Source organism: Gymnoscopelus braueri (assembly GCF_963280865.1).
Source record: "Gymnoscopelus braueri genome assembly, chromosome: 17".
Taxonomy (NCBI): domain Eukaryota; kingdom Metazoa; phylum Chordata; class Actinopteri; order Myctophiformes; family Myctophidae; genus Gymnoscopelus; species Gymnoscopelus braueri.
In genome coordinates, this window is record NC_137617.1 from 12,388,604 (window position 1) to 12,413,532 (window position 24,929).

The window sequence follows — 24,929 nt, forward strand, 5'->3', positions numbered from 1 at the left end:
AAAGTGATACAGGTACCAGGTGTTGCCAGATCTTCTTCTTCTTCTTCTTCTTATTATTATTATTATATACTGTATTACATTGTTATTATTGTTGTCATTATATTTTTTATGTAATTATGCCCTTATTGCTCTTGCCCCAAGGTACTTGTCTACTTTACCTGTTCATAAAATGTGCCTCTGTATGTGGGGGCTTTTTGGTTCAGAGTCTGAAATTCAGGGTCAGGCTCTATAAGTTGGCCAAGGGGCCCCCCTTGACATTTAGGCCCCTGCATGGGCCCATTTGGGGATCCAGCTCTGATTGGAAGTCAATGCAAAGGGTTGTGCGGACAGCAGAACGCTGTTGCATGTGTGGTATTGTCTAATATTGCAGTCTGGTATTTCTTGTTTAAACTCTATGAGGTCACAGCATAAAGGTGAAGCATGTACATAATACACAGTGATACTGCAGATACTCAAAATATTGAATAATTTTGAATCTTTTTTCATATGTTCTAAAATAGCAAAAGTAGCAGATCTACAAGCTTGTAGATTGGCAATTAGTGCTATTTGCATGTGAAACACTGGGGCCTAGCCCCATTTGGAACCTCTCCCTCCGCTGTATAGCTCCGAGATGAGGTCCCACAGGATCGAGTGCCGGCAGATGACGACACCGGCGAATATTGGCCAATATTGTTGATTCTTACCCTTTTTCCGCACATCGTATCCAAAAGGTAAAAGTATTCCCCCCTGCTCTCAGATGTTGGGTTGAAACAAGCGTTTAAATCACCTTTTTAGTCAGTCTGTGCCAATGCAACCTTAACGGGGGCATGTACTGCGCATGCAGACAGGGTTTGACTGCGTAGAGACTGAGAGACCCTTGTTATTAAACTAACACTCTATACTATAGAGTGTTAGTCAAACTCGTGGCCCACGGGCTGTTCCAATGCGGTCCGCGACATGATTTTCTAAAAAGAAAACCATGCACTGTAGTGGAAAGAAAATTTTCACATTTTCAGGTTGGGACACCAATTTCATCTGATCAGGAGAGAGAACTCCAAGACAGGGCTTACTAAATAAATAAACTACTTCAGTTTGTTTTATACCAAAAAACAATTAGGTTTAACTTAAAAAAGAGGTTCGTACAATAGAGCTTTAGGAGGCTCAGCAAAGACACCAGAGGTTGCAACACATTAACAATTTATTTCAAGAACAATAAAATTCTATAAAAAAACATGTGCACACAAAACAAATAATACCATGGGACAACAAAATGAGAATGGTCCTAATTGACACACAGATTTGAACCCCCAGTACACTATCAAGAGCAGTTAAATGAACCCACACCACACCAAAAGGAGAGAATCCCTCATTACTAGTAAGTACTGTACCACCACTGCTCCTAATAATGGCCAGACATGACATCCAAAAGAGAGGAGCAATAATCTACTCAGTAGGTTAAAATGTTACAAAATAAAATGAATGAATCTCAATTTCAAAGAAAAACATCCCATAATAATGCACAAATATCCGATAATATCAATGTAAAAACAACCAACCATCTCAATGTACAAACATCCCATAATATCAATGTAAAAGTAGTCTCGTGTAGCCAGACAACTATTCCACAATCTCTGAATGCTATATAGAGTCTGGAACTACACCTCCTGAAATCCGAGAGAGGAAACTGGCACTTCCGTTCACGAAAATATATTTTAAAATATCGTTACATTTTACTTTTTAATTTCCATGTCTGCTAAGCAGCAAGCTAAATATACTTAGATGATTTGTATTTATATTAGGATAAATGTGCGCGACTGTAAAGACGAAACGGAAGTGGGGAGGAGGCTTCACATCCGGTTTATATTCTGCTCATGATCAGAGCTTCCGAGTCCCAGACTGTATGACCGGAAACATTTGAAAATTGTGGGAGGCAACAGTCTGACCACGCAAGACTAATGTAAAAGCATCCCATAATCTCAAGGTAAAAGCATCCCATAATAATGTAAGAGCATCCCATCATCTCAATGTAAAAACATCCCAAAATTTCAATGTAAAAACCTCCCAAAATCTTAATGTAAAACATTCCATAACCTCGATGTAAAAACATCCCATAATACAGACAGACAGACAGACAGACAGACAGACAGACAGACAGACAGACAGACAGACAGACACAGATAAAAACAAACATTCTTACCACAGGGTGGCAGAGTGGAGCTCACCTTGGCAGATACTGCAGAAGGGAGACTAACTAACTAGTCGGTTCTAATAAAGTTGTTTTTATCTGCTCTGTAAAGCGACTTTGAGTACCTAGAAAAGCGCAATATAAATTGTATGTATGTATTATTATTATTATTATTAAGGCAAAATACGTACATCTTTCTCACCACCCTGAACCTAGATCAGTTTTCAGCCTTTTGCATAAATGTAACAAATATAGCCTATACATATACAGTATACAAATAATAAATGCAATCTGTAGAGCATGAACCATGCCACACTTAGACGTGGACTGTAAAGATATGATCTGTTTGTATGCTATTAAATTGGGTCCTTCCTAACTTTCTTTCTCAAAGAAACTGCCGATCTAATGTGACTGAATTGGTCTAAAAACAACTTACTTTTCCCCAGAATGTCTGAGTACCGTCCTGTCAATAGGGGCTGCCGTTTTGTGAGATAAAATGGGAACAAATCTGTATTAATTATAAAAATCAGTATGTATATCATATACTGAAATTGCCTAGCGGGGGGGTGGACCGATCGCAGACCGTGGATCGCAGAGTATGGTCACACACATTACATCCAACATTACGAACACATCACACCCATCCTCCATTCACTACACTGGCTCCCCATCTCCGTCAGAATTGAATACAAGGTCTCCCTCCTCACTCATCAGTGCATCTACAGCAATGCCCCCTCCTACCTAAAGGAACTCATCAAACCCCCGAACTCCACCCGCTCCACCCGCTCACTCCGCTCCAGAAACTCAAACGTACTGGAGCCCCGCACAACAAATCTCCGCACCATGGGGGATCGGGCCTTCTGCTCAGCTGCTCCTCGACTATGGAATGCCCTCCCGGACCATCTGAGAGCACCACAGTCGATTGACATTTTTAAAAAGGGCCTAAAAACCTTCCTTTTTAACAAGGCATTTGCATAGACAGAGATGTAGTTGTTTTATTTTTATTTTAAACTTCTACTGTGCCTGCTGACTTGATCTGAATTTTATTCATTTCACTGTTTTACTTTTTTATTGTTGTTTTCTCTTTCTTTTTATGTTTTTTAATCCTGTAGCACTTTGAGATTTGCTTCAAATATAAAGTGCGTTACAAATAAAATGTATTATTATTATTATTATCCAGACCTGCGAGGCGGACGCCGCGCGCCGTTGCTCCGATTTGCACCAAACTTGGCACAAACACTTTTCAGGGGTCTGCCATCACAATAACCACACCAGGGGGCACATTTATGATACAGTGCTCCTATCCACACTAAACTTGGCACAAACACTGTTCAGGAGTCTGCCATCAGAATAGTAATACCAGGGGCCACGTCACGGGCCCCCCGGGGCCACAGGCACACCGTTGCTCCAATTCTCACTAAACTTGGCACAAACGCTGTTCAGGGGTCTGCCATGAAAATAGTCACACTAAAAAAGCTAAATATCACACATATGGGGCACTACAGCATTGTTTAACACTTCAAATGGCCATAACTCAGTGACCATTGCTCTGATCAGCGCAATATATGGGCTTGATTTGAATATAAGGCCTATATAAAATTGTGCTTTATGAAAATGGGAATACATTTCCCTTCTTCCATGATGTTTTCCCTTTACCACATTTTCCTGACATCTTCATTTACCACCCTGGAACAAAACAACAGTATAGACTTTAAAAACTCAAACAGACACACTGACTGTTACTGACATTGCAGTCTGGTATTTCTTGTTTAACTTCTATGAGGTCACAGCATAAAGGTTAAGCATGTACTGTACATAATACACAGCGATTCTGCAGATGCTCAAAATGTGTTACATTTCACCAAATGCAGTTTCAGAATGAGCCCAAGTAATTTTTTACTCTCATAATAATTACATAAAATATGAAAACATGCTTATACATACACATCATTAAAGCACATATTATTTGCAGTCAGTCAGCTCCTCTCCCTTGGGTTACACACTTATGAGCACACAATATTTGTAGGCCTTCAGTATTGTACTTTAACACCTTTAGAATGTTTGAGTCCTGCATCTCCCACCAACAGTTGTATGAACAATTCCACAGCAGATACATTGGCTGTTAGTTTTACAGACGATATTTTAGCAACGTCACAACTAAACTGGATCAATTGGAGTTTAGATCCCTTAACCTGGAGGGGTGGTGGAGTTGTAACCACAGACACTGGCATAATGGAGGGTGATGTAACACTTCTAAACAAACCCACCCATGGCAGCATTAGCTCTGTAGCTGTTATAGAACAGGACATAATCTTACCAAGAGAGGTTCCTGGTTCTCTGGTTCCGGGGCTGGTGATTCAGTGAAAGGAAAACAGTACACAGAAAATGTAAATGGTAGCAGTGAGTGATGATCAGTTGTGCATTTGAATTCACTGTATGTTGATTATCATTCAGATTTCTTAGCTTCGGCCTTTAACCATACATACATACAGTATATTTATCATTATGTTTCAATGGAACATTATGCATGGTTGGGGAATGAATTGACACTGTACGTTGCAGGTGGATCCCCCTACCTTTCTTATTCTTGGTTTTGTTATCCTGGGCGCAGGTCACATCTGGTTCTCCTGCTCCTTCTGCAACACAACACACAAGAGCATCTGGCATTCTTTATGCAACACCTGGTTAGAACTGTTAGTGATCACCTGAATAATTCTGTTTAATTCCCAATACAGTTCAGCTTCTTTCCAATATACAGTAATATACAGTGTTTCTTCTGAATCTCTGTGTTGTTATTTCTGTCTTTATTGTTTTGCTTGACCCACTGCCTTTTATTTTTAGCCATTATTTCTTGCCACTGTCTTTTGCCATTGCTCTATTGTTTTACTTGTTTTGCTTGACCCACGGCCTTTTAATTGTAGCCATTATTTCTTGCCATTGCTCTATTGTTGCCATTGCTCTAATGTTTTTTTTGCTGCTGTGTTTTGTTTTTTTGTCTTTCTTTCTCTGTAAGGCACTTTGAGCTGCATTTATGTCATGAAAGGTGCTATATAAATAAAGTTTATTATTATTATCATTGAATATTTGTCATATACACACATTGCCTGAGATCCGTTGTCATAGCAGGATACTTTAAAACCAAAGACAACGTGACACTCCATGGGTTTGGAAATGTTATTTGATGATTTGTTCTCTGAAAATAATAATAATAATAATCAGAAATGCTAGATCCTTCGTTTCAAGCTATGAACTAGGAACCTGTCTGACTCAAAGTAAGTTGAAAGTAACCATCTTAGTTATCTTGATATCAGAATCATGCATTGGGTAGTCTCAAGTAGGCACACAAAAAGAGACGTCTAAATTCAAAGGAGGGGCTAAAACAGGAAACTACAGTATTCAGAAATGTAAAAATATAACTGCATTGCAGAACAAATGCAAAGACATGAGGGCGGTCCTTCACATTGGGACGGTGATATGATTTGTTTTCAAAGCCAAATGCTGTTTCTGGTTTGACCTCAGAATCAACTGTACCTTCCGTTTTCTCTGGAGCTGGTGATTCAGTGAACGGAAAATAGTACGCAGAAAATGAAAATGTTAGCAGAATCATTCTGATTTCTCAGCTTAAGCCTTTAACCACACAAGGCTGTCTCTTCGGGACTAGTGGTATTTTATAATTATGCTTCAATGGAAGAGATGCATTGTTGAGTGAAACATCCTAGCATATTGTGAATTAATGGTTGTACAGTAGGTGGATAGGCCTATGCATTTCACCTACCTTTCCTGTTCTTGGTTTCATCAACCTGGGCGTAGGTCACATCTGGCTCTCCTGCTCCTTCTACAAAAAACAGCAAAACACAACACAGCACGCTAGTCAGAGCAGGACTTGTTTATGGCCCGTACATCGCCATAAAATTACAAATTCTAAATATAAAGTTCTTAACCCAAAGCTACGGATGTTACCCGACCCTACAGGCCCTTTGCGTTCAGTAATGTTCCATATTGTTTGATAAAGAAGTGTTTTAATCCCATCTGTGCCTGAATGCCATCGTGTTTCCTTGTTTGTTTGTTTTTTGCTCACCCGTCTTTTTCTTGCCCAGATATCTGAGTTCAATCTTTGAATCTGTCCCTTCACTGGACTCAGCTGCAGATTCGTCTGAAACAAAGAACCATAGACATCTGTAAATTCAATTACCAATTCAAATAATCTCCATTTAATTAATCGCTACAATTCTGTAAAATCTTTGAAAGTCCACATGTAAATAACCATGTGTTACTATTAAGTACATTATACTACCATTTTCAGTCACTTGAGGGGCTGTGATTTCTTCATAGTTGTTGGCACTGGCATCTGGTGACAGAAAACAAAGAGACTGATTTCATCAGATTGTTAAAGGTAGGGTAAGTGATTTGCAATTATTCAAATAATTGCAAAATGGATCTATGTTCTGATAGTGCTCGTTACTATAGAGTGTCCTGTCCATATAAGGATTCTCCATGTCTCTCCAGCTCTTTATAAAACAGAAAATGCATTTTCGTTTCAGTTTCAGTTTCATTTCCGATTTTATCCAATCAGGATAGAGAACTCAATCAGGATATAGATTAAACAAGTGACATTGGAAGTGATGACACTAAGAAATGAGCATGCAAAATTAGAACTGGAACACTATAAAAAATAAAGCTTAAAAATGGGTACTTTCTCCTGATTGGCTGAGATTTTGACACCTACCAGAAAATGTATTTTCCGTTTATTAAAGAGCTGGAGAGACGGGGAGACTCCTGTTACTGAACAAACACTCTATAGCAATGATTACTATCAGAATATAGTGCTTTAACCTTTTAAAAAAAATACTTTTTGTTTTAACCCAAAAATATCACTTACCCTACCTTTAATGTCATGTTAATGTGGTTCCAATATGTTTGTTGAAATTAAGTAAATATTTCCTGTCTAATGTTTTCAAATTGACTAGTAAGTTAGTAGTTAGCATGTTAAACCATAATTATATATATATATTTTGTATGTCCTGGAAGTGGGTCAAATCTGGTTCTTCAGGTCCTTCTCATAGACCAGGGGTTCTCAAAATTTTTTATACCACGACCCCAATTTTTTTGGCGACCCCATCACTTTCTTTTTTTTTTTTTCCCCTAACCCTTGATTAAAACAAAAGTCGTATCTTTTGTTTTCACTGTGCGACCTCAACGGCACCTTCCCGCGACCCCACTTTGGTTCACGACCCATAGTTTGAGAACCGCTGTCATAGACCATAACAAAATATGGACATCGTCACGCCCCTGGTTTCTACAGACCGTAAATGAAGCCAATTTTTCAGCGATTTCAAATCCGCCAGCTTTCTATATCCAGTCTAAGGATGTTACCCGACCATACAGGCCCTTTGAATTCAGTAATATTCCATATTGTTTGATAAAGAAGTGTTTTAATCCCGTCTGTGCCTGAATGCCATTGTATTCCTTGTTTGTTTGTCTTTTTTTTTTCTTTTGCTCACCCGTCTTTTTCTTGCCCAGATATCTGAGTTCAATCTTTGAATCTGTCCCTTCACTGGACTCAGCTGCAGGTTCGTCTGAAACAAAGAACCATAGACAACTGTAAATTCAATTACCAATTCAAATAATCTCCACCTAATTCATCTCTACAATTCTGTAAAATATAACAGCTCCCTCTTTGAATGTCATTAAGTACATTATACTACCATTTTCAGTCACTTGAGGGTCTGTGATTTTTTCATTGTCGTTGGCACTGGCATCTGGTGAAAGAAAATGGAGAGACTGACTTCATCAGATTGTTAATGTCATGTTAATGTGGTTCCAATGTGTAAATTAAAAACTAAGTAAATATTTCATGTTAAACCATATAATTTTTTTTAAATGTATTTGCTTGTGTAATTAATTAGGTTTTATAGCTGTTGATTTATTGATTGATTGATTGATTGATGGTATGTGAGTGATCGATTGTGATTGGTTGAAAGGCTGACCCTGTTGAAGTGAGGAGTATCCATCACCTGGACGTCCTCTCTGGTTGGTCCTCTGGTCTACTGCTGAGTCCTGATTGGTTATCGGGGACTCGATGGCTCTATTTCAAGAGACAAAGTGTAACAGCATAAAGTAGTACACAAGATCTACTGTGGCCATCTTTTAAGACGAGACAGGTAGGGCTGATCCTCATAGCTATAGTCAACAAATTATTCATTAGAGGCTTTTGTAAGTTGTAGCTGTGTTTATCAAGGATGTTATTAATCTACACATTGGCGTTGTTTAAAAAAAGTAATAAATAATTTCCAATTTCCAAGACCACAGCGATGATGATTAAATTACAGCGACCCTATACTGTGTATACTATATTATGAAATAAACAGAAAGGGCCCACATCCCCACGGCCTATTTTGCAAAACAACTCTTCTACAGGCTTATAAAACTATCTCATATTTTGACACATCTTGCAGTTTTTCACTCTATGGGAGGAAACTGATGGCAAAAAGATTTAAAAAAAGAGAAGTATGACACAGTAACAGAAACTGTCAATGTGTGCTATGCTGAGTGTCTCTGTGTGTGTGTGTGTGTGTGTGTGTGTGTGTGTGTGTGTGTGTGTGTGTGTGTGTGTGTGTGTGTGTGTGTGTGTGTGTGTGTGTGTGTGTGCATACGCAAGTTTGTGTTTGTGAGAGAGAGAAAAGGATCCGAGAGGATAGAAAATTACATTATACTACCGTGGATGCTAGGGGTGTAATACACTGAACCGGTTTACTGAACCGAACGGCCCCGTACCGAATTAACCGTTTTTTTTTTTTGCTTGTTTTTTTGCGGAACTACAGAGTTTTCACACCAACATATTATGCTAGTGCACCACACCCATTCAAAACAACACCACGTTCAGGGGTTGGGGAAGAGGAGTGCTTAACGTCCTTATATTAATAGTGAACAGTGAAATAACTTCTACAATGCTTTTTTTTAACCAACTTTGAACGGAATGTGCAATGAAACAGTCCAAATTTGTTAGATTTTCAAACGGCCTATGGTTATAGGCAGGCCTGGAATTTCGTCATTTTAGGGGCAAGGCCACTTGGCTTTTGGTGTTGTACATTTTTTGAGAGCACAAAGGCCAAATGCCAGGGCAGGAAGGCCATCAAATAAAACAAGATTTTAGTCCAATTAATTGAAATTAAGGATCGTTTAAAATTTTATATGTAGACTATCTTTTGAATAAATAAAAATATGGTATTTACAATCTGATCCATGCTCAGCCCTGCACCAATCAGTTACTGGATTGGTTTAAAGATGGGGACTTGGGGAGTTAAGAATTCAGAACCTCAACAAAAGACACAAGGGTCTACACGACAAGAAAGAGAGAGACTGAAAGTGGTGCAGTCAGGTGGGGCATTAAGGCCACTGTGGCCTCAGGGCATGCCATTTCCTTGAGGGTCACAAGGCCAAACTGAGGGGCAACGACGGCCATGGCCTTCGTGGCCTCCCTGAAATTCCTGCCCCTGGTTATAGGGTTAAAGTGGTTAAACAGATTTTGATGCTATATTAACTAATTTTGCTGGGGACCCCCTGGAACCCCCTCAAGGACCCCTGGGGTCCTGTGGACCCCACTTTGAGAACCACTGCTCTATCGAACCGTGGGACCAAAATATCGAACCGAACTGTGGATTTTGTAAACCGTTGCACCCCTAGTTGACGCCTATCTTGACAATTAGAGCACAGAAGTGCTGACTTCACCCCATGGGTCATGGAGTTGTTTTAGCCCTTCTAAAGCCTACAGACATTTTTAACATCACTATAAGAAATGTGTTCCAAAAATAAACAGGTCTGGTGATTCTGTCAGGGAGATGGATCTGTGTCGTTTATGATATTTAGTTAGATTTGACAGTAGAACAGTGATTCGGACTGTAATGGGAGATGTAGTCGTTGGGTAATTTTTACCCAACGACAATTTGTAGGCGGCCCTTTATTTTCGAAATCTTTGGATACATGTTTACCTTTTCATCCTATGAGTAAAATTGCCGATCTGATTTGTTTAATTTGGGAACCCAGTTCTTATATGGCGTTAAAAAACTCGATGGGATTTAGAATGGGGCAATCAAAACTGTGACCCAGGGGGGTAATGAAGTGACATCAGACTTCAGTGCTCTATGCCTACTACCATGTACTACTATGCCACCCCCACAGTCCCCTGTAAGAGTAGACTATCTGGTATCTGGGGGGAATTGACGCTTCCTGTTGACCAAGGAAATGTTTCACTCGGGACAGTCCCTAGAACAGAGAGCTGAACCTACCTCACACAGCATGCATCTGTAAAAACAAAAAAGAGCAAAATATGTTAAATAGTGTTTCACTCTGCAAAGCAGTCCTCTGCTGTTCAGTGTCATGACATACTGCAGGAGTTTATGTTTATATTTATATAATCCCTGTTTAAGTGGTTCTCACCTTTGAATGTTCTGTATCGACATAGCAGTAGCAGCAAGAAGATCAGCAGAATCACAACAAGAAGGCCTACAATCAGTCCCGCTAAATGTAGAGAACTCTGTTCCACAGGCACAGGCACAGGCACAGGCACAGGCACAGGCACAGGCACAGGCACAGGCACTGGAGGTTGAGACACTATGATGAGGTTGAAAAAAATAGATTAGTATTATCCCCCCCCGCCCCCGGTAATTAGGACAGAGAAAAAGATACATTGTTACCAGTATACTCACGTCTCACTGCCATCCAGCTCTGTGGTGATTCTCCTCCAGAATATTTACACTTGTAGAAGCCCTCATCAGACTTAGAGACAGCAGGTATGATCATCTCTCCATTGGTTTGACTTTGGACCAGTTCTTTATTTCTATAGAAGTCCACATTGGAGAGTGACGCAGCTGTTGTGTGTTTGCATTGAAGAGTCACAGAATGTCCCTCAGTCACAGGGTGAACAGGGCTCACCAGGATGACAGAACCATCTGTAAAACACATAAGAAGTTAAAAACAGTCCACATGTTAGGTGGACAAAAGCATTCCTTTAATCAGTTGATAGAATGGAAAGTACTGCAGTATTTTATATTAAGTAGCTGGACTCACTATGTACTGTGATGTTGACAGCATTGCTGTACTCTCCCGGTCCAGACTCACACCAGTACACTGCACTTGTATATAAGGTTTGGGTCCATGTAGATCCAGTCTCTGAAGGTCTAGGTGAAAACTCATTCAATTGGTCAGTGTAACTCTTCACTTTCCATTCAGTAGAGTTTCCCTCACAGCTCAGTGAGACAGACTCAGAGATGAAGTGCTGCTGAGTACTGATAGAACTCACTGTGAGAGAAGCTGAAGAATGAACATCTAAAATACAACACAGGATCAGAGGTCAAACAAAGAGCAGTGTTACAATGACATAGTGATCACCAAATGCAAGAAAAGCGAGAATACTATCAAAACAAAAATAAACTATAAAAGTCTGCTCCTTGAATTGAGGAAGAGTGAGAGAGAGAATAATTCAATCAGTCACTGGGTCTGTCCTGTAGGTTGTTAAGAAAACAACCTTTTAGAATAAAGAATGATGAATTATGAGTCACACTCACCACCAGACCACACAAACTGAGGTTCACTGTTCCTAGTGTAATAAACTGGGTCTCCTCTCCCAGCTTTACACACATATCCTCCTGTGCCTGTAGGATCATGAATGATGTACGAAGCCTCTGCAGTCCCAGTGTGGCTACCAGGTAAGAGCTCATAAGTGTAGGAGTTGTCTGATGGTTTAGGAACAGCTCTGTACCAGTAGAACCTCCAGTCTGCAGATGATTCTTTAACTTCACAGCTCACAGTCACTGAGGCTCCAGGACTCAACCATAGAGGAGACACACTCAGAGCAGACTTGGGTTGGTCTGTTGGAAAGAACATTTCTCTGGATTAAAAACATTGTTTGCTGTTTGACATTACATTACATGTCCATGTATGTCCATGGAATATATCGATATTTTCATGTAATGCCTGGAGGCTGCACAAAAGACAGTTTTGCTGTTACTGTAAATACACTTCTGTATTTGGCATGACCAGTTGTGCATAGGATAGAAAAAATAGCAAATGTTGTCAGCACTCGCAAATAGGTGCAGCAGAAGGAAACAGCATTTCCTCATAATCTCTGAGACATGTCTCTGAGAGCTCCTTATTAAAACATCATTTAAAGTACCACATGATGAAACATGAGCACAGTAACACCTAAATGAGACTTAATTCATAATAACGACAAACGGCACGCACGCACGCACGCACGCACGCACGCACGCACGCACGCACGCACGCACGCACGCACACACACACACACACACACACACACACACACACACACACACACACACACACACACACACACACACACACACACACACACACACACACACACACACACACACACACACACACACACACACACACACACACACACACACACACACACACACCACAATGTCCATGTGCAGACACAGACACAGAAATGTATCTTTTAAGTGGCTAAATGAGCTGACTTGAAATAATAGGCTGCACAACACTCAAAATGGGCTTAGATAAAACTCTCTTAACTTTTTGCTTATATACAGTACATGACCATTTTACATTTTTTAGTACACTATCACTTTAAGTTGACTTGCCAGCATTGCCAGCATTCAGAGTATCTATCTATCTAAACTGCCCACAAAATTTTCGGAAACTTAACTTCGATCGATGATTTCTCTCCTTTAATAATACCAGTCATACACCTGTGACTGGCACACACGATGCCAGCAGGTGTGTGCTGGCAGGTCACTCAAAACAAGAGCGATTACCAACAGAAGCATAGTGGGGGATTTTGGCAATGTTTTGGGGCGCGCTACTACCCACACGTTTAGCCGTGTGGCTCATTCCACGAATGCCCGATCCTTACAAGCTGTACCTCATTGTAAAGGTGACTAATCAAAAATAAAGATGATATAAAACCCAATACCAATTGGTATTAATAAAGGAGAGCAAATCGACCGAAGTTAAGTTTCCGTACATTTTGTGGGCAGTTTTATCTGTCTGTCTGTCTTTCCGTCTACTCTTTAGCAGAAGGACCTCCAGATTGCAGATGAAAGTCAAAGACAAAAACTCCAATCTCTCATTTACATACAGTATCAAAGCTATACAGAAAATACCATACAGTACCTTTAAAAGACACAGTGATGATATTGCTGAACTTGGAATCTTGTTGGTCATCTTTGCGTTGACCTTTACACTTGTATTCACCACTGGATGTCTGAGTAGGACTTAAACTATTTTGAGGTTCTTCACTGGACACCTTGACAGGGTTATTACCCTTCCACCATGAGTACTTCCAGTCAGAGGCACTTCCTTCCTGTATCGTACACTTCAGAATAACAGTCTCTCCAATGAAAAACTGAGGCCAGTCAGGGTGTTTGCTGAGAACAGGCACAGGCGACTCTGTAGACATAATATAGTTACGTAAGTTGAGCATTGATCCTTGTGGGTAAATTCATTCATCCTCTGCATTTAAACCATCCTCCTAGCTATTAGGATGGTTAATATAACAGCCACTAAGAAGCACCTGTAGGGCACAAGCTCCAACTCTTAACCCACCCTTGGTCAAGAGCACTGGGAGGAATATAATCCTAACATATACTGTATCGTTTTGCTATGTAAACACAGTGCAAAGCTACATACTATGCCTTTAAAATGAAATGCACTACACATGTGAATGCACAGTAGGAAGCTGCTTAAACCTTTTGATTGTTAGTGTCTTTCATAAGAATCAAATCAATGATAGTATATCATTTGTATATAACTCACCAGAGACAGTGATAGAAACCTGCTTGCTGTTATAGGTGTAGTATGGTGGGTCTCCTCTCCCTCCTCGACACATGAAGCTTCCACTCTCTGAGACACTGGAGGGACTGAATGTGTAGGTTGACTGATTTGTCACAGCCAGTAGTTCCTTCTTACTGTGTCTGTACCAGTAGATCTTCCATGAAGCTGTACCGACTGTCACAGTGCAGGTGAGGGTCACACTATTTGATGTCAGTACACTTCTTCTGTCTGATTGCAGCGTAGATGTTGGTACAGCTGAATTTATGATATTGAAAATATATAGAACTGTATAAATGTACATCCTCATTATTTCTCCCAATAGATAGCACTGAGAAACATCTAAGAAAAAACATTACATAAAGAGACAAAAACATAGGAAAAAGTGACCTAGTAAAAAAATACCCCCCCCCCCCCCCTGCTATTTCCCAGTCATCTTTGATACGGGATGTTCATTTCTTTATGGACCATAATTAAAGGGATAGTTTACCCCCCAAAATGTTTTGTTTCTATTGATTAGTCAGCCATGGAAACTTGAATTCATGGATATTTTGTTTCTGTCGCATTCCTAAGCCAATCATTGATGACCAGTGGATCGGTAGGCAGCGGTTCATCAAATTATTGTCTTAGGAATGCGACAAAAACCAAAAAATATCCATGAATTCAAGTCTCCATTGGGTGACTAATTGTAATTGATGGAAAAGTCATTTTGGGGGTGAACTATCCATTTTAAAGGGTTCATGTATGAATGAATGATCTTAAACATAATGGCCGTGATGAGAAAGTATGATGATAAGGACTTACCTGATACACTCAAAGTGACGTTGTTGCTTTGTATTTTAGCCTGGTCATCTTTTTGATCAACAGTACACTGGTATTCACCACTGTGGCTTGGCTCTGCTTTAATTGTGTATTTACTCTTAGTAGAGATTGTGACAAATTCACCATTAACTATTTCATATATGTCATACGACCATTCAGTTTCATTTTGTTCTCTCATGTCACATATGAATGTAACAGACTCGCCAGTAAATATCGTGGACCAGTTGGGCTCCAGGGTCAGAACAGCTTCTGGCCTCTCTGCACAAAGACATGGAACACAAATACACAGGTATAATAAGTCAAAAGTCAATAAATCAGAACAACCAAGTAAGTTAGATGCAGAAAACATGACTTGGTATAATAGTAAACTGACATAAATGTGTTTGTTTGAATAAATAAATACTATTAGAGCCAGCATAATGCAATGCAAAATGCTGTTATTTATTTTAAATGGAATACTACGTCATATAGCCTATACGGACAGAAAATAATTGTTTATGGGTTATTTAATAACTAAGTACGACTGTTAATCAGAAAGTCTGATATTTTCAGTGAAGAGATAGAGGGGGGGAAAAGGAGTGGGCCAAGCATAAACCCCTGGGGCACCAAAGTATATAGCATTGGTTCCCCAGCAAAATTATACTTGAGCACTATTTATTTTTCTTCTGCTATTTAAAGATTGCGAGTGCACTGGTATTGTTTTACAAATGTGAGGTGCCGTGATGGTCAACTCAATCCAAATGCGCTTCCTCTTTGATATGCACCACTGAGAACCAATGAGGACTGGGTGGGCAGTGGGCACATTGTGGGCCAGAGACACATCACACGGTGTGAGCCAGTGCCCACAAATGCCCTTATGTTACATCTACTGAAAACTGTCCTGAGCCATGGAGTGAGATAGAACTGTATGGAATTATACTTCATAGCTGCATTATATTGTTATTATACCATGGCTCATGGCTCTGACCTAAGCATTGCATAAATATTATTGTAGCCAGCATGTTGCTAAACAAAATACTGTTACTATTTTTGAAAGATGAATTGTGTGGTATACTCTGTCATAAATGACCATTGGTCAAGATGACCATTGGATCAACTAACATTCTAGAGAGAAGAGGTGAAGGTTTACAAAATACTGTACATGCACAACCTGTTGACGTGCCATGGCCCATATGTAGACGTGCATGCTGCTGAAAGTTATATCTAGTAATATCAATTAATATCTTGTCACCCAGCAAACCCATTCAAACGGGTAACCTTACATTCACAAGCCCTGTCACATATTCAGTATCAGTGTGACAAATACTAGGAGATTATGTTCCAGTCTTTAGACTTGGCAGTGAGATTCATATACTGTATAATAATTACAAAATAGAGAGAGTTTTAATCTGTTGACTCATTCTATATTGTTCAAGTTGTTAAAACAGACTAATAACCTACACTAAACACTGAAGACTAGGCTGGTAAGAGTCCTCACTGACTAAAAAAAGGAAACAGGCTTTGTGTCAAACCACACTCACATACTGCCTCCATCACAGTGAAGCTTCAGTGGGTGATGTTTCCATCGGATACTATTGTGTGTGTGTGTGTGTGTGTGTGTGTGTGTGTGTGTGTGTGTGTGTGTGTGTGTGTGTGTGTGTGTGTGTGTGTGTGTGTGTGTGTGTGTGTGTGTGTGTGTGTGTGTGTTTGTTTGTGTATGACAACGCAGTGAGACCACAAAGTGCATGTCACTACATTGAATGACAGGAAGACATATCTCTGTACAACCACAGTGCTGTGCATCTCATCACTTTGTGAAACACATCAAAAATGTTTGTCTTCTTTCTCTCTACAAATGTTATTTCTTCTGAATCGCGTTTAAGGTTTGTTTATGTTATGTTATTGATATGGGGATGCTATCTTTTAAATCTAAGTAGGCTACTCATAAAAAGAAAAAAACGTACAATGTGTATTCCTTTTGAAAGTAAGGCTAAACAAATAGACAGATATGTGACAGTGATCAAGTATAAAGAGAATACAGTAGATACAAAATAAATCTTCACCTTGATTATGTCCATAGGAGAAGAAGCCACTCAGCACTGAAAAACATATGAGACAATAGCAAGTTAAGGATACATCTGCAGTTTTCCTTATGATATAAATTATATACAGTATAGTCTTCAGGCATAAATACATAATGACGGTTGACCAAAATAGACAGGATTGCTGAGCAATATTGCTCAGGTGTTGAAAAAGGCACAGCAATGCATCTTTCACCTCAGGCAGCTGTTTCGCGTGAGGACCAATACTATCGCCTTTAACATGATTGATTTAGTTTTAGCCCCTATTTCCCTCAAAGGGCCTTGCATTTTGCCAGGCCACAATTGTAAATACAAATCGAGAGTTATGCATATAAATAAGGTTCTACGAATTCCGGATGACCGCCAGAGGCAGTGTTTTCAACACCTGGATATTCATTGTGCGCTCGCGCATAGGTCGAATATTAATACCAACAAAGTCACTCGTGACCTGTGTACATGCACGCCACCTATATAGGTGCGGTGCACACAGCGATCATCCTCATGAAATCTTTTCGTCGAGAACGAGATTCCGAGTGACAGTCAACTCTGGCGGTCATCCGGAATTCGTAGAACCTTAGTTATATGCATAACTCTCGTTCTACTACCTTCTGACCGCCAGAGGCAGTGTTTTCAACACCTGGATGACTAATACCAACATAGTCACGAGGAACCTGCCCTTACCTGACCATCAGTTGCAGGTTGAAGAGGCTGACAGCACCGCCATCGCCATGGGATGAGGGGCGGCCACATTCACCCTATAGAAGCGGGCAAACGTGCAGGAAGAAGCCCACGCTGCTGCAGCACATATGTCAGTCAGTGGGACACCCTTCAATGCAGCCCAGGAGGTGGACACGCTCCTGGTCGAATGACATCTCACAGGAGGAACATTCAAACCCTTGCGTTCGTAGGCCTGCAGAATGGCATCAACAATCCAGTGAGAAAGTCGTTGTTTGGACAGAGCACACCCTTTCCTGTGCCCTCCATAACAGAGAAACAAGCCCGACTTCCGAAACACAGAAGTCACGTCCACATACTGCCTCAGGGCCCGGATGGGGCACAGCAACCCACCATCAGGATGCGATCCTTCTACTCCTGGCTGTGGGGCATAAGCCGTCAATCTGACAGGCTGGTTGATATGGAAAGCTGAAAGCCTTTTTGGAAGAAAGGAGGGGTTGGGCCACATAGTAACCCCAGACCCATCCGAAGTCTACCTCAAACAGTCCCTAGCGACAGACAGGGCCTGGAGTTCCCCCACTCGCTTGGCAGATGTAATGGCGAGGAGGAAGGCGGTTTTAACAGACAGCCACCTGAGATCAGCCCGCTCCAGCGGCTCGAACGGCAGAGAACACAGGGCTTCCAGGACCGTAGGCAAGTCCCACGAGGGCACCCGAGTGACATGCGGGGGGTGCAATCTAAGAGCTCCCTTCAGATAGCGACTCACCAAAGGATGAGATCCCACAGTACGACCGTCCACCAGCCCATGCTGAGCCGAAATGGCGGCAACATACACCTTCATTGTAGAGGCTGAGAGCCCCTTATCCAACCATGTCTGTAGATAGCGGAGCAGCATTGGTACCGAGGTGGATCCACATGTTGGCCCTCACACCAACTACAGAACAATTTCCATCTGTTAGAGTACAGCGCTCTAGTGGAGGGTGCACGAGCGTTAAGCAAGGTATGGACAACCGCTTGATCGCAGGAGTTCAGCAGTGAACCTGGTCTCTCAGGGGCCAAACATGAAGCTGGAGGCGATCTGGCTGGGGATGCCAAATGCAGCCCCCTACTTGCGTCAGGAGATCCCGTCTCGACGGGAGAGGCCAAGGTGCTCCGTTGAGAAGCCGTCGGATCATGGGAAACCATATCCTCCCCGGCCAGTATGGAGCCACCAGCAGCACCGTGTGACCGCATGTGGCTATTCTGTGAAGTGTCAGCCCGAGCAGTGGAATTGGAGGGAATGCGTACAAGAGGCAGTCTAGGGGCCATGGGTAGTCGACAGTGTGTTGATGTGCTCGAAGCAAACAGATCCACTTCTGCTCTCCCGTACCTCTCCCAGATCTCCTGAACCACTGAGGGGTTCAACCTCCACTCGCCTGGAGGAGGACTCTGGCGAGAAAGCATATCTGCAGCCTGGTTGTGAACACCTGGCAGATGTACTGCCCTGAGACTGGCAAGGCGAGGAAAGGCTCACTGAAGAAGTCTCTGAGCCTCCTGCAGAGACTGCCTGGACCTGACACCTCCCTGATGGTTCACATGGTAGACCGTTGATGTATTGTCTGATCGGACAAGGACATGTTTCCCTTCCAAGGCGGGAAGGAAATGTTTGAGGGCTAAGTACACTGCACGGAGCTCCAGCGCATTTATATGTTGTAGTCCCTGCTGAGGGCCCCAAGTTCCTCTGACTGTCCTGTGATTCCACACAGCCCCCCAACCTGAGAGTGATGCATCGGTCACCACTCTCTCCCGGCGAGAGGGTAGTGAGCCCATGGCGACGCCCCGGCACAGACTCGCCCTCCTTCTCCAGGGTTCTAGCAGCCGACGGCACTGGCTGGAGTTCCTCACCAGCCTCTTCTGGTGCCTCTTGGGGTCGAGGCCCAAGTCGTTGACCAACAACTGCAGGGGGCGCAATGAAAGGAGTCCCAGAGGCACAATTACGGATGCCGCAATCAGTGTGCCCAGCAGACGCAGGAGCAGGCCGTACGTCAGCCTTGTACTTCCCTGAACACGAGCGACAAGGCCCACAATGTCGTCCACTCTCCGCGGGGAGGGGCAGGCCCGCATTGAAACTGAATTGAGGGCGATGCCGATGAACACAACGGTTTGACTGGGAGCCAGAGAGCTCTTGGCGAGATTCACCGTGAGCCCCAGCTGTGCGACATGGGCCAGAAGGGTGGACGTATCGCTGAGTGCCTGCTCTTGGTTCGAAGCACATACCAGCCAATCGTCTAGGGAGGATCCGCATGCCTCTGGCTTGCAGCGGAGCAAGCGCCGCCGCTACACATCTGGTGAAGATCCGGGGGGCGAGAGAGAGCCCGAATGGGAGCACCCGGAACTGATAAGCCTGCCCCTTGAAAGCAAAGCGGAGAAACTGTCTGTGGTGTGGTGCTATTGGCACATGAAAATAAGCATCTTTCAGGTCGATGCTTGTGAACCAATCATCCTTTGACACGGTCTGGAGAACATCCACAGTGCGTAGCATTCGGAAACGAAAAACCTTCAGGTACTGATTCAACTGCCTGAGGTCGAGGATGGGCCGGAGGCCGCCGTCCTTCTTCGGAATAAGGAAATAAATGGAGTAGAACCCTCTTAGCTGAGCTGAACCAGGTACATTCTCTATTTCTCTCTTCTCTAGGAGCTCTGAAATCTCCCGACTGAGGGCTTGAGACCTCAGCGGGTCGTCAACCACCGTCATCCGTACCCCTGTGAAACTTGGGGGCCGACGACTGAACTGAATCCTGTAACCCTCGGATAGCGTTGATACCACCCAAGGGTCTGAAGTCAAGGCTTCCCAGTGGCTCAGATGTTGTGGGGTGAACCGGCTGGGGCCCGGTTTGGGAGAGTCACCTCCGACTCCCCCGGTCCTGGACTGGTCTAGAGGGTCGGCCGGCAGGGGCCCCACGCCTAGGAGCCCTGCCTGTGGGCGGCCTGAAAGAAGGTTGTTGGGGGCCCTGTTGGGGTTGGCCCTGCCGAGGAAAGGGATGTCTGGCTCCCGAGGAGCTCTGGCCCCTGGCTGCTGGGTAAGTGCCTGTGCGCCTGGGCTGAGGTGACGGTGCTGGGCGTAAGTCTGCAAACTGCCGCCTGGACCTGTTCGCCTGAACACTACGCTCCAGGGCCTCTTGAGCTGCGGGCCCAAACATCTGGCCCGGAATGACGGGCAGTGCAGAGTGTCCTCCTGCACCCCTCTGACAACGGGGCCTGGGCGAGCCACACCTGGCGACGGGCCAAAGTCAGGGTGGACAACAGTCTGCCAAGTTCTCTGGTCATATAGCCGAAAGCAGCGAGTGAGGCCTTACTCAGGCTCTGTGACGGGCATCACCCCCCGCCGTGCGGAGGGACTGGTCTAAGGCCAGTATAAGGTGAGAAAGAGAATTTCCGATACGTGCCGCCCGAGCTGCTATATCGTAGCTCCTGGTGAGGTAGTCATCCGTGACCCTGCATTGTGCTCGTGGACAACGAGCATCCGGTCTGAGGGCCTCATCTGGCGACACTATTAAAGACGCAACGGCAGGGTCCATAGCCGGCACGTGGTCTAATCCATATTCTCCCGCTTTGTCTGCAGTCTCGTGACAGGTTGAGACTGGCCCTGGAACTGGGATCCGACCAACACATTTGAAGCTCAGTGATGAAGTCCTCAGACGCTGGCACTCTAAAAGAGGGCTGCTGAGCGTGCCCGAAGAAGGCATTAGGAGGGGGGGCCTCCCCAGGGGGAACATCAAGTCCAAGCCGTGATAAGGCCAGCTGAACAGCCTCCCTAGCTGCAGAGAGCCCAGTCCCAGGCCCATGAGGCTCTGCTTCAGATCCTTGAGATCCTGTCACTGAGCGGGTGGGGGACCCGCCCGGGGGACCCGCCCTCCTCCTCTAGGTCCTCATGCTCTGTCGTTCCGGACGCAAACTGGGAGTCCGAGGCTGCAATAGACATAGCATCGTCCTCATGGTGATCAGCAACATCGACAGTATCATGGCCATAGTTCCCATCTCCGACCTGGAGTGGAGGCGCTGGGGCCACAGCATCGGTGTGGCCCCATAGCAGATCTACAAGCTCTCAAGATCTAGATCCCATTCGGGCTCTCTCTCGCCCCCCGGATCTTCACCAGATGTGTAGCGGCGGCGCTTGCTCCGCTGCAAGCCAGAGGCATGCGGATCCTCCCATATTTAGAGGATTGGCTGGTATGTGCTTCGAACCAAGATCAGCCATAAAAGGGACAAGGACTGACAGACAGAGAGATCTCCATAATATGGGCATATCAGTCACAAAGGCGGTGGCACGTAGGTGTCGAGCTCTAGACGTGAGGGCCGCGTAGCGGCCCAAACTTCTAGTAGTACACATAGGTGTAGCAGCCCACATTTTCCCCCTGCTAAACTATACCCACGGTTAAAGTGGGCTTGGGTTAAAGTTTTGTTAAGGTTTGAGTCTAGAGTTAGCCTGCTTTATACACAGGGTATATTCTGGGCGTGTCCAGTTTACACCCTAATAAGGCAGTGGTTCTCAAAGTGGGGTCTGGGGACCCCAAGGGGTCCTTGTGGGGGTTCCAGGGGGTCCCCAGCAAAATGTGTTAATATAGCATCACGATCATTTTAACCACTTTCCATATTATACTTTGGCTATTCAAAAATAGAAGATATACAAGCTCTCAGCGTGGCACGCTTCTTGAAAGTATTGGAAAATTTAGAATAATCTTTTTTTAACACAATCTTCTCTTCTGGGTGTCCCTGGCACAAAACATTTCCATGGCCAAATACACATCAGTTTGGGGGTCCTTGACATAAAACAGTTTGCCCTAAAACACTCTAGCCCACTTTAATCCAGGGTTTAGCCCACTTTAAACCGCCCTAAACATGGATTGTTTCAGCTGCTAACGTCTGGCAAACAGAACCGTAGCCTCAAGGCTGCCAACAGGACCAGCAGGCTCCAAGACAACTACTTCCACAAGACAACTATAGGTTTATGAACAATAGACACTAAAGACCAGTGGTCTGTCTGCCTCCTAAACGCACACACGCACGCACGCACGCACGCACGCACGCACGCACGCACGCACGCACGCACGCACGCACGCACGCACGCACGCACGCACGCACGCACGCACTGTCATGCACATGCACATGCACATGCACATGCACATGCACATGCACATGCACATGCACATGCACATGCACATGCACGCGCCCACAAGCACGTACCTATTCTAGGCATACATCAGTGGTGTCCAAACTTTTTTCAAAGGGGGCCAAATTAGAAAATATGAAAACACCCAAGGGCCAGCTTGGGCGTTTTTTGGGCGTTTTGGGGCGTTTTATTGTTAATTTATTTTTGAAGGTGCAGGCGGGCCGTTCATAATACAATTTAGGAATGAAGCCAAGGGCCGTATAAAATGTGTCCTCGGGCCGCAAATGGCCCGCGGACCGGACTTTGGACACCACTGGCATACATAATAGGTCAACATTCAAACAGATCGCAGATCTACAAGCTCACTAGTGCTATGCTGCTATATTTGGTAAAGATGGACCAAGCATAGACCCCTGGGGGACCGCAGTGAACAACGTACATGCAAGATTCTCAAAGTGGGGTCCAGAGACACCCAGGGGTCCTTGAGGGGGTTCCAGGTGGTCCCCCGGCAAAATGATTAAATCTTTAAACACTTAAACCTATTTTATTTTTCTGCTAATACATCAATTTGGGGGTCCTTGACATGAAAATGTTTGAGAACCACTGGTAGGCTACAGAGGGTTTAAGTAGTTAATGATGTAGAATGTAAAACAATTTGCAATAATATTCTGATATTCAACAAATATTGTTGAAATGAAATAATACATCTACAGCAAGGCCAAAACATTGGTCAGGATCCTACATAAATGACAACTTGTAAATTGATTCCATTGACATGCTTTTACTGTATTCAAACTCAGCAGCTTAACTTTAACATAATGATAATAGTAATAATAATAATAATATACTCACAGAGGAATGTGAAGGGCAGATTGGGCCCCATCCTCTGCTGTGATGAACGGCTCTGCTCTACCTCTTCAGAATAACCTTTGTACTACTGTACCTATACACAGTGAACTCATAAATAATGCTGTATGAAACAGGGAAATAAACGAGACAGAGAGAGGAAGTTGAACTTGTGGGGGGGGGAGTTAGAGGGTGTGAAACTGAGAAAGATGGTACACTTGCATGCCACGAGCTCACTATATATTTTTTCTAAATAGTTTTAAAACTCCGATCTGCTCTTCCTTCCTCTCTTTTTTTGGAAGAGAGGTTGAGATGAAGATGTGAGCTCATTCATTGTAGGTTTAAAATGGATTTAGTTATTATGCATGGTTTAGTAAAAAATAATTGTCCCTGGTCACCATGATGGAGAGCAGATTTTGCCTCCTGTATCACATTCTAAGCCATTCACATCCTTGCTGTTGTCAGATCACAGTTAGACTCTGCCAATGTCTCACTGATGTGATGCAGTGGATCCCAACCTTTTTTCCTTGGAGCCCCCCTTACTTGAGTCTGACAAATGCTGAGCCCCCCATGCGCGTGCGCGCACACACACACACACACACACACACACACACACACACACACACACACACACACACACACACACACACACACACACACACACACACACACACACACACACACACACACACACACACACACACACACACACACACACACACACACACACACTTCTTGTTTGAAGAATAGTGAAAACCGCCATGCTGTGAGCTTGTAACTATTTTAGCTATTCGTGTTATGTTTGGATGAAAGCAAGTCATGATTTTGAACAACAAGTTGAACCTCCAAACAGACACGGCCTCACACCTAAACAGAGGGGCTTGCTTTCCCAACGGGCAGAGGCAAAAACTTAATGCAATGGCCTACCTGTTGTCAGAATACTGACCCAATTATTTTAGCACTTGGAGGTCCCTCTATGACAGCAGTACTATGGCGTCATATTGATGACATCAAGGATCTACGGATATACATAAAAGGGACAGACAGACAGGCAGGCAGGCAGGCAGGCAGGCAGGCAGGCAGGCAGGCAGGCAGGCAGGCAGGCAGATACAGAGATCTCCATGTGCATAAAAGGGACAATGACATGCAGACAGATTTGTGGATGTATTTGACAACTGACAATTTGAGCGAGTTCCCATGCACGCAACACTTTACTTCCTCCTCGGCGGTCAGTCAATCAGTCGTACGTTTGTCATGTTAGGCCTATATGCTTGATAACACGGACAGACACGCACACAGAGATTCTGTGCTTTTATAAATATAGGTTTTTACTAGGGATAGGGATTCTACAAAATTAACCAGTAGATGGCAATAAAGTGCTACATAAAATGCACAA

General features: G+C 43.5%; 1 protein-coding gene across 3 annotated transcripts in view; it reads right to left on the minus strand.

Annotated features, from left to right (window-relative positions):
* LOC308104118 (Fc receptor-like protein 5) overlaps positions 1-23,630 on the minus strand; it is a 99,687-nt gene extending 76,057 nt beyond the window's left edge. The window contains exons 1-20 of one of the 3 annotated variants that reach the window (XR_013934795.1): positions 23,540-23,630; positions 16,846-16,881; positions 14,786-15,061; positions 13,967-14,239; positions 13,325-13,600; positions 11,728-12,030; positions 11,231-11,488; positions 10,870-11,112; positions 10,601-10,774; positions 10,450-10,465; positions 8,152-8,249; positions 7,870-7,923; positions 7,666-7,740; positions 6,459-6,512; positions 6,243-6,317; positions 5,940-5,999; positions 4,741-4,800; positions 4,482-4,513; positions 2,085-3,850; positions 1,166-2,037 (exon numbers count right to left, since the gene is read on the minus strand). Coding sequence is in view for 2 of the 3 variants with exons in the window: in XM_080454426.1 (XP_080310552.1) it covers positions 3,839-3,850; positions 4,482-4,513; positions 4,741-4,800; positions 5,940-5,999; positions 6,243-6,317; positions 6,459-6,512; positions 7,666-7,740; positions 7,870-7,923; positions 8,152-8,249; positions 10,450-10,465; positions 10,601-10,774; positions 10,870-11,112; positions 11,231-11,488; positions 11,728-12,030; positions 13,325-13,600; positions 13,967-14,239; positions 14,786-15,061; positions 16,846-16,881; positions 23,540-23,570 (2,406 nt within the window). In the remaining variant the exon portion in view is untranslated. Of the gene's footprint in view, positions 1-1,165; positions 3,851-4,481; positions 4,514-4,740; positions 4,801-5,939; positions 6,000-6,242; positions 6,318-6,458; positions 6,513-7,665; positions 7,741-7,869; positions 7,924-8,151; positions 8,250-10,449; positions 10,466-10,600; positions 10,775-10,869; positions 11,113-11,230; positions 11,489-11,727; positions 12,031-13,324; positions 13,601-13,966; positions 14,240-14,785; positions 15,062-16,845; positions 16,882-23,539 lie in introns of those variants that run through there. The other 2 variants (XM_080454426.1, XM_080454425.1) reach the window with 2 other exon arrangements.
* Between the last annotated feature and the right edge of the window lie 1,299 nt (positions 23,631-24,929).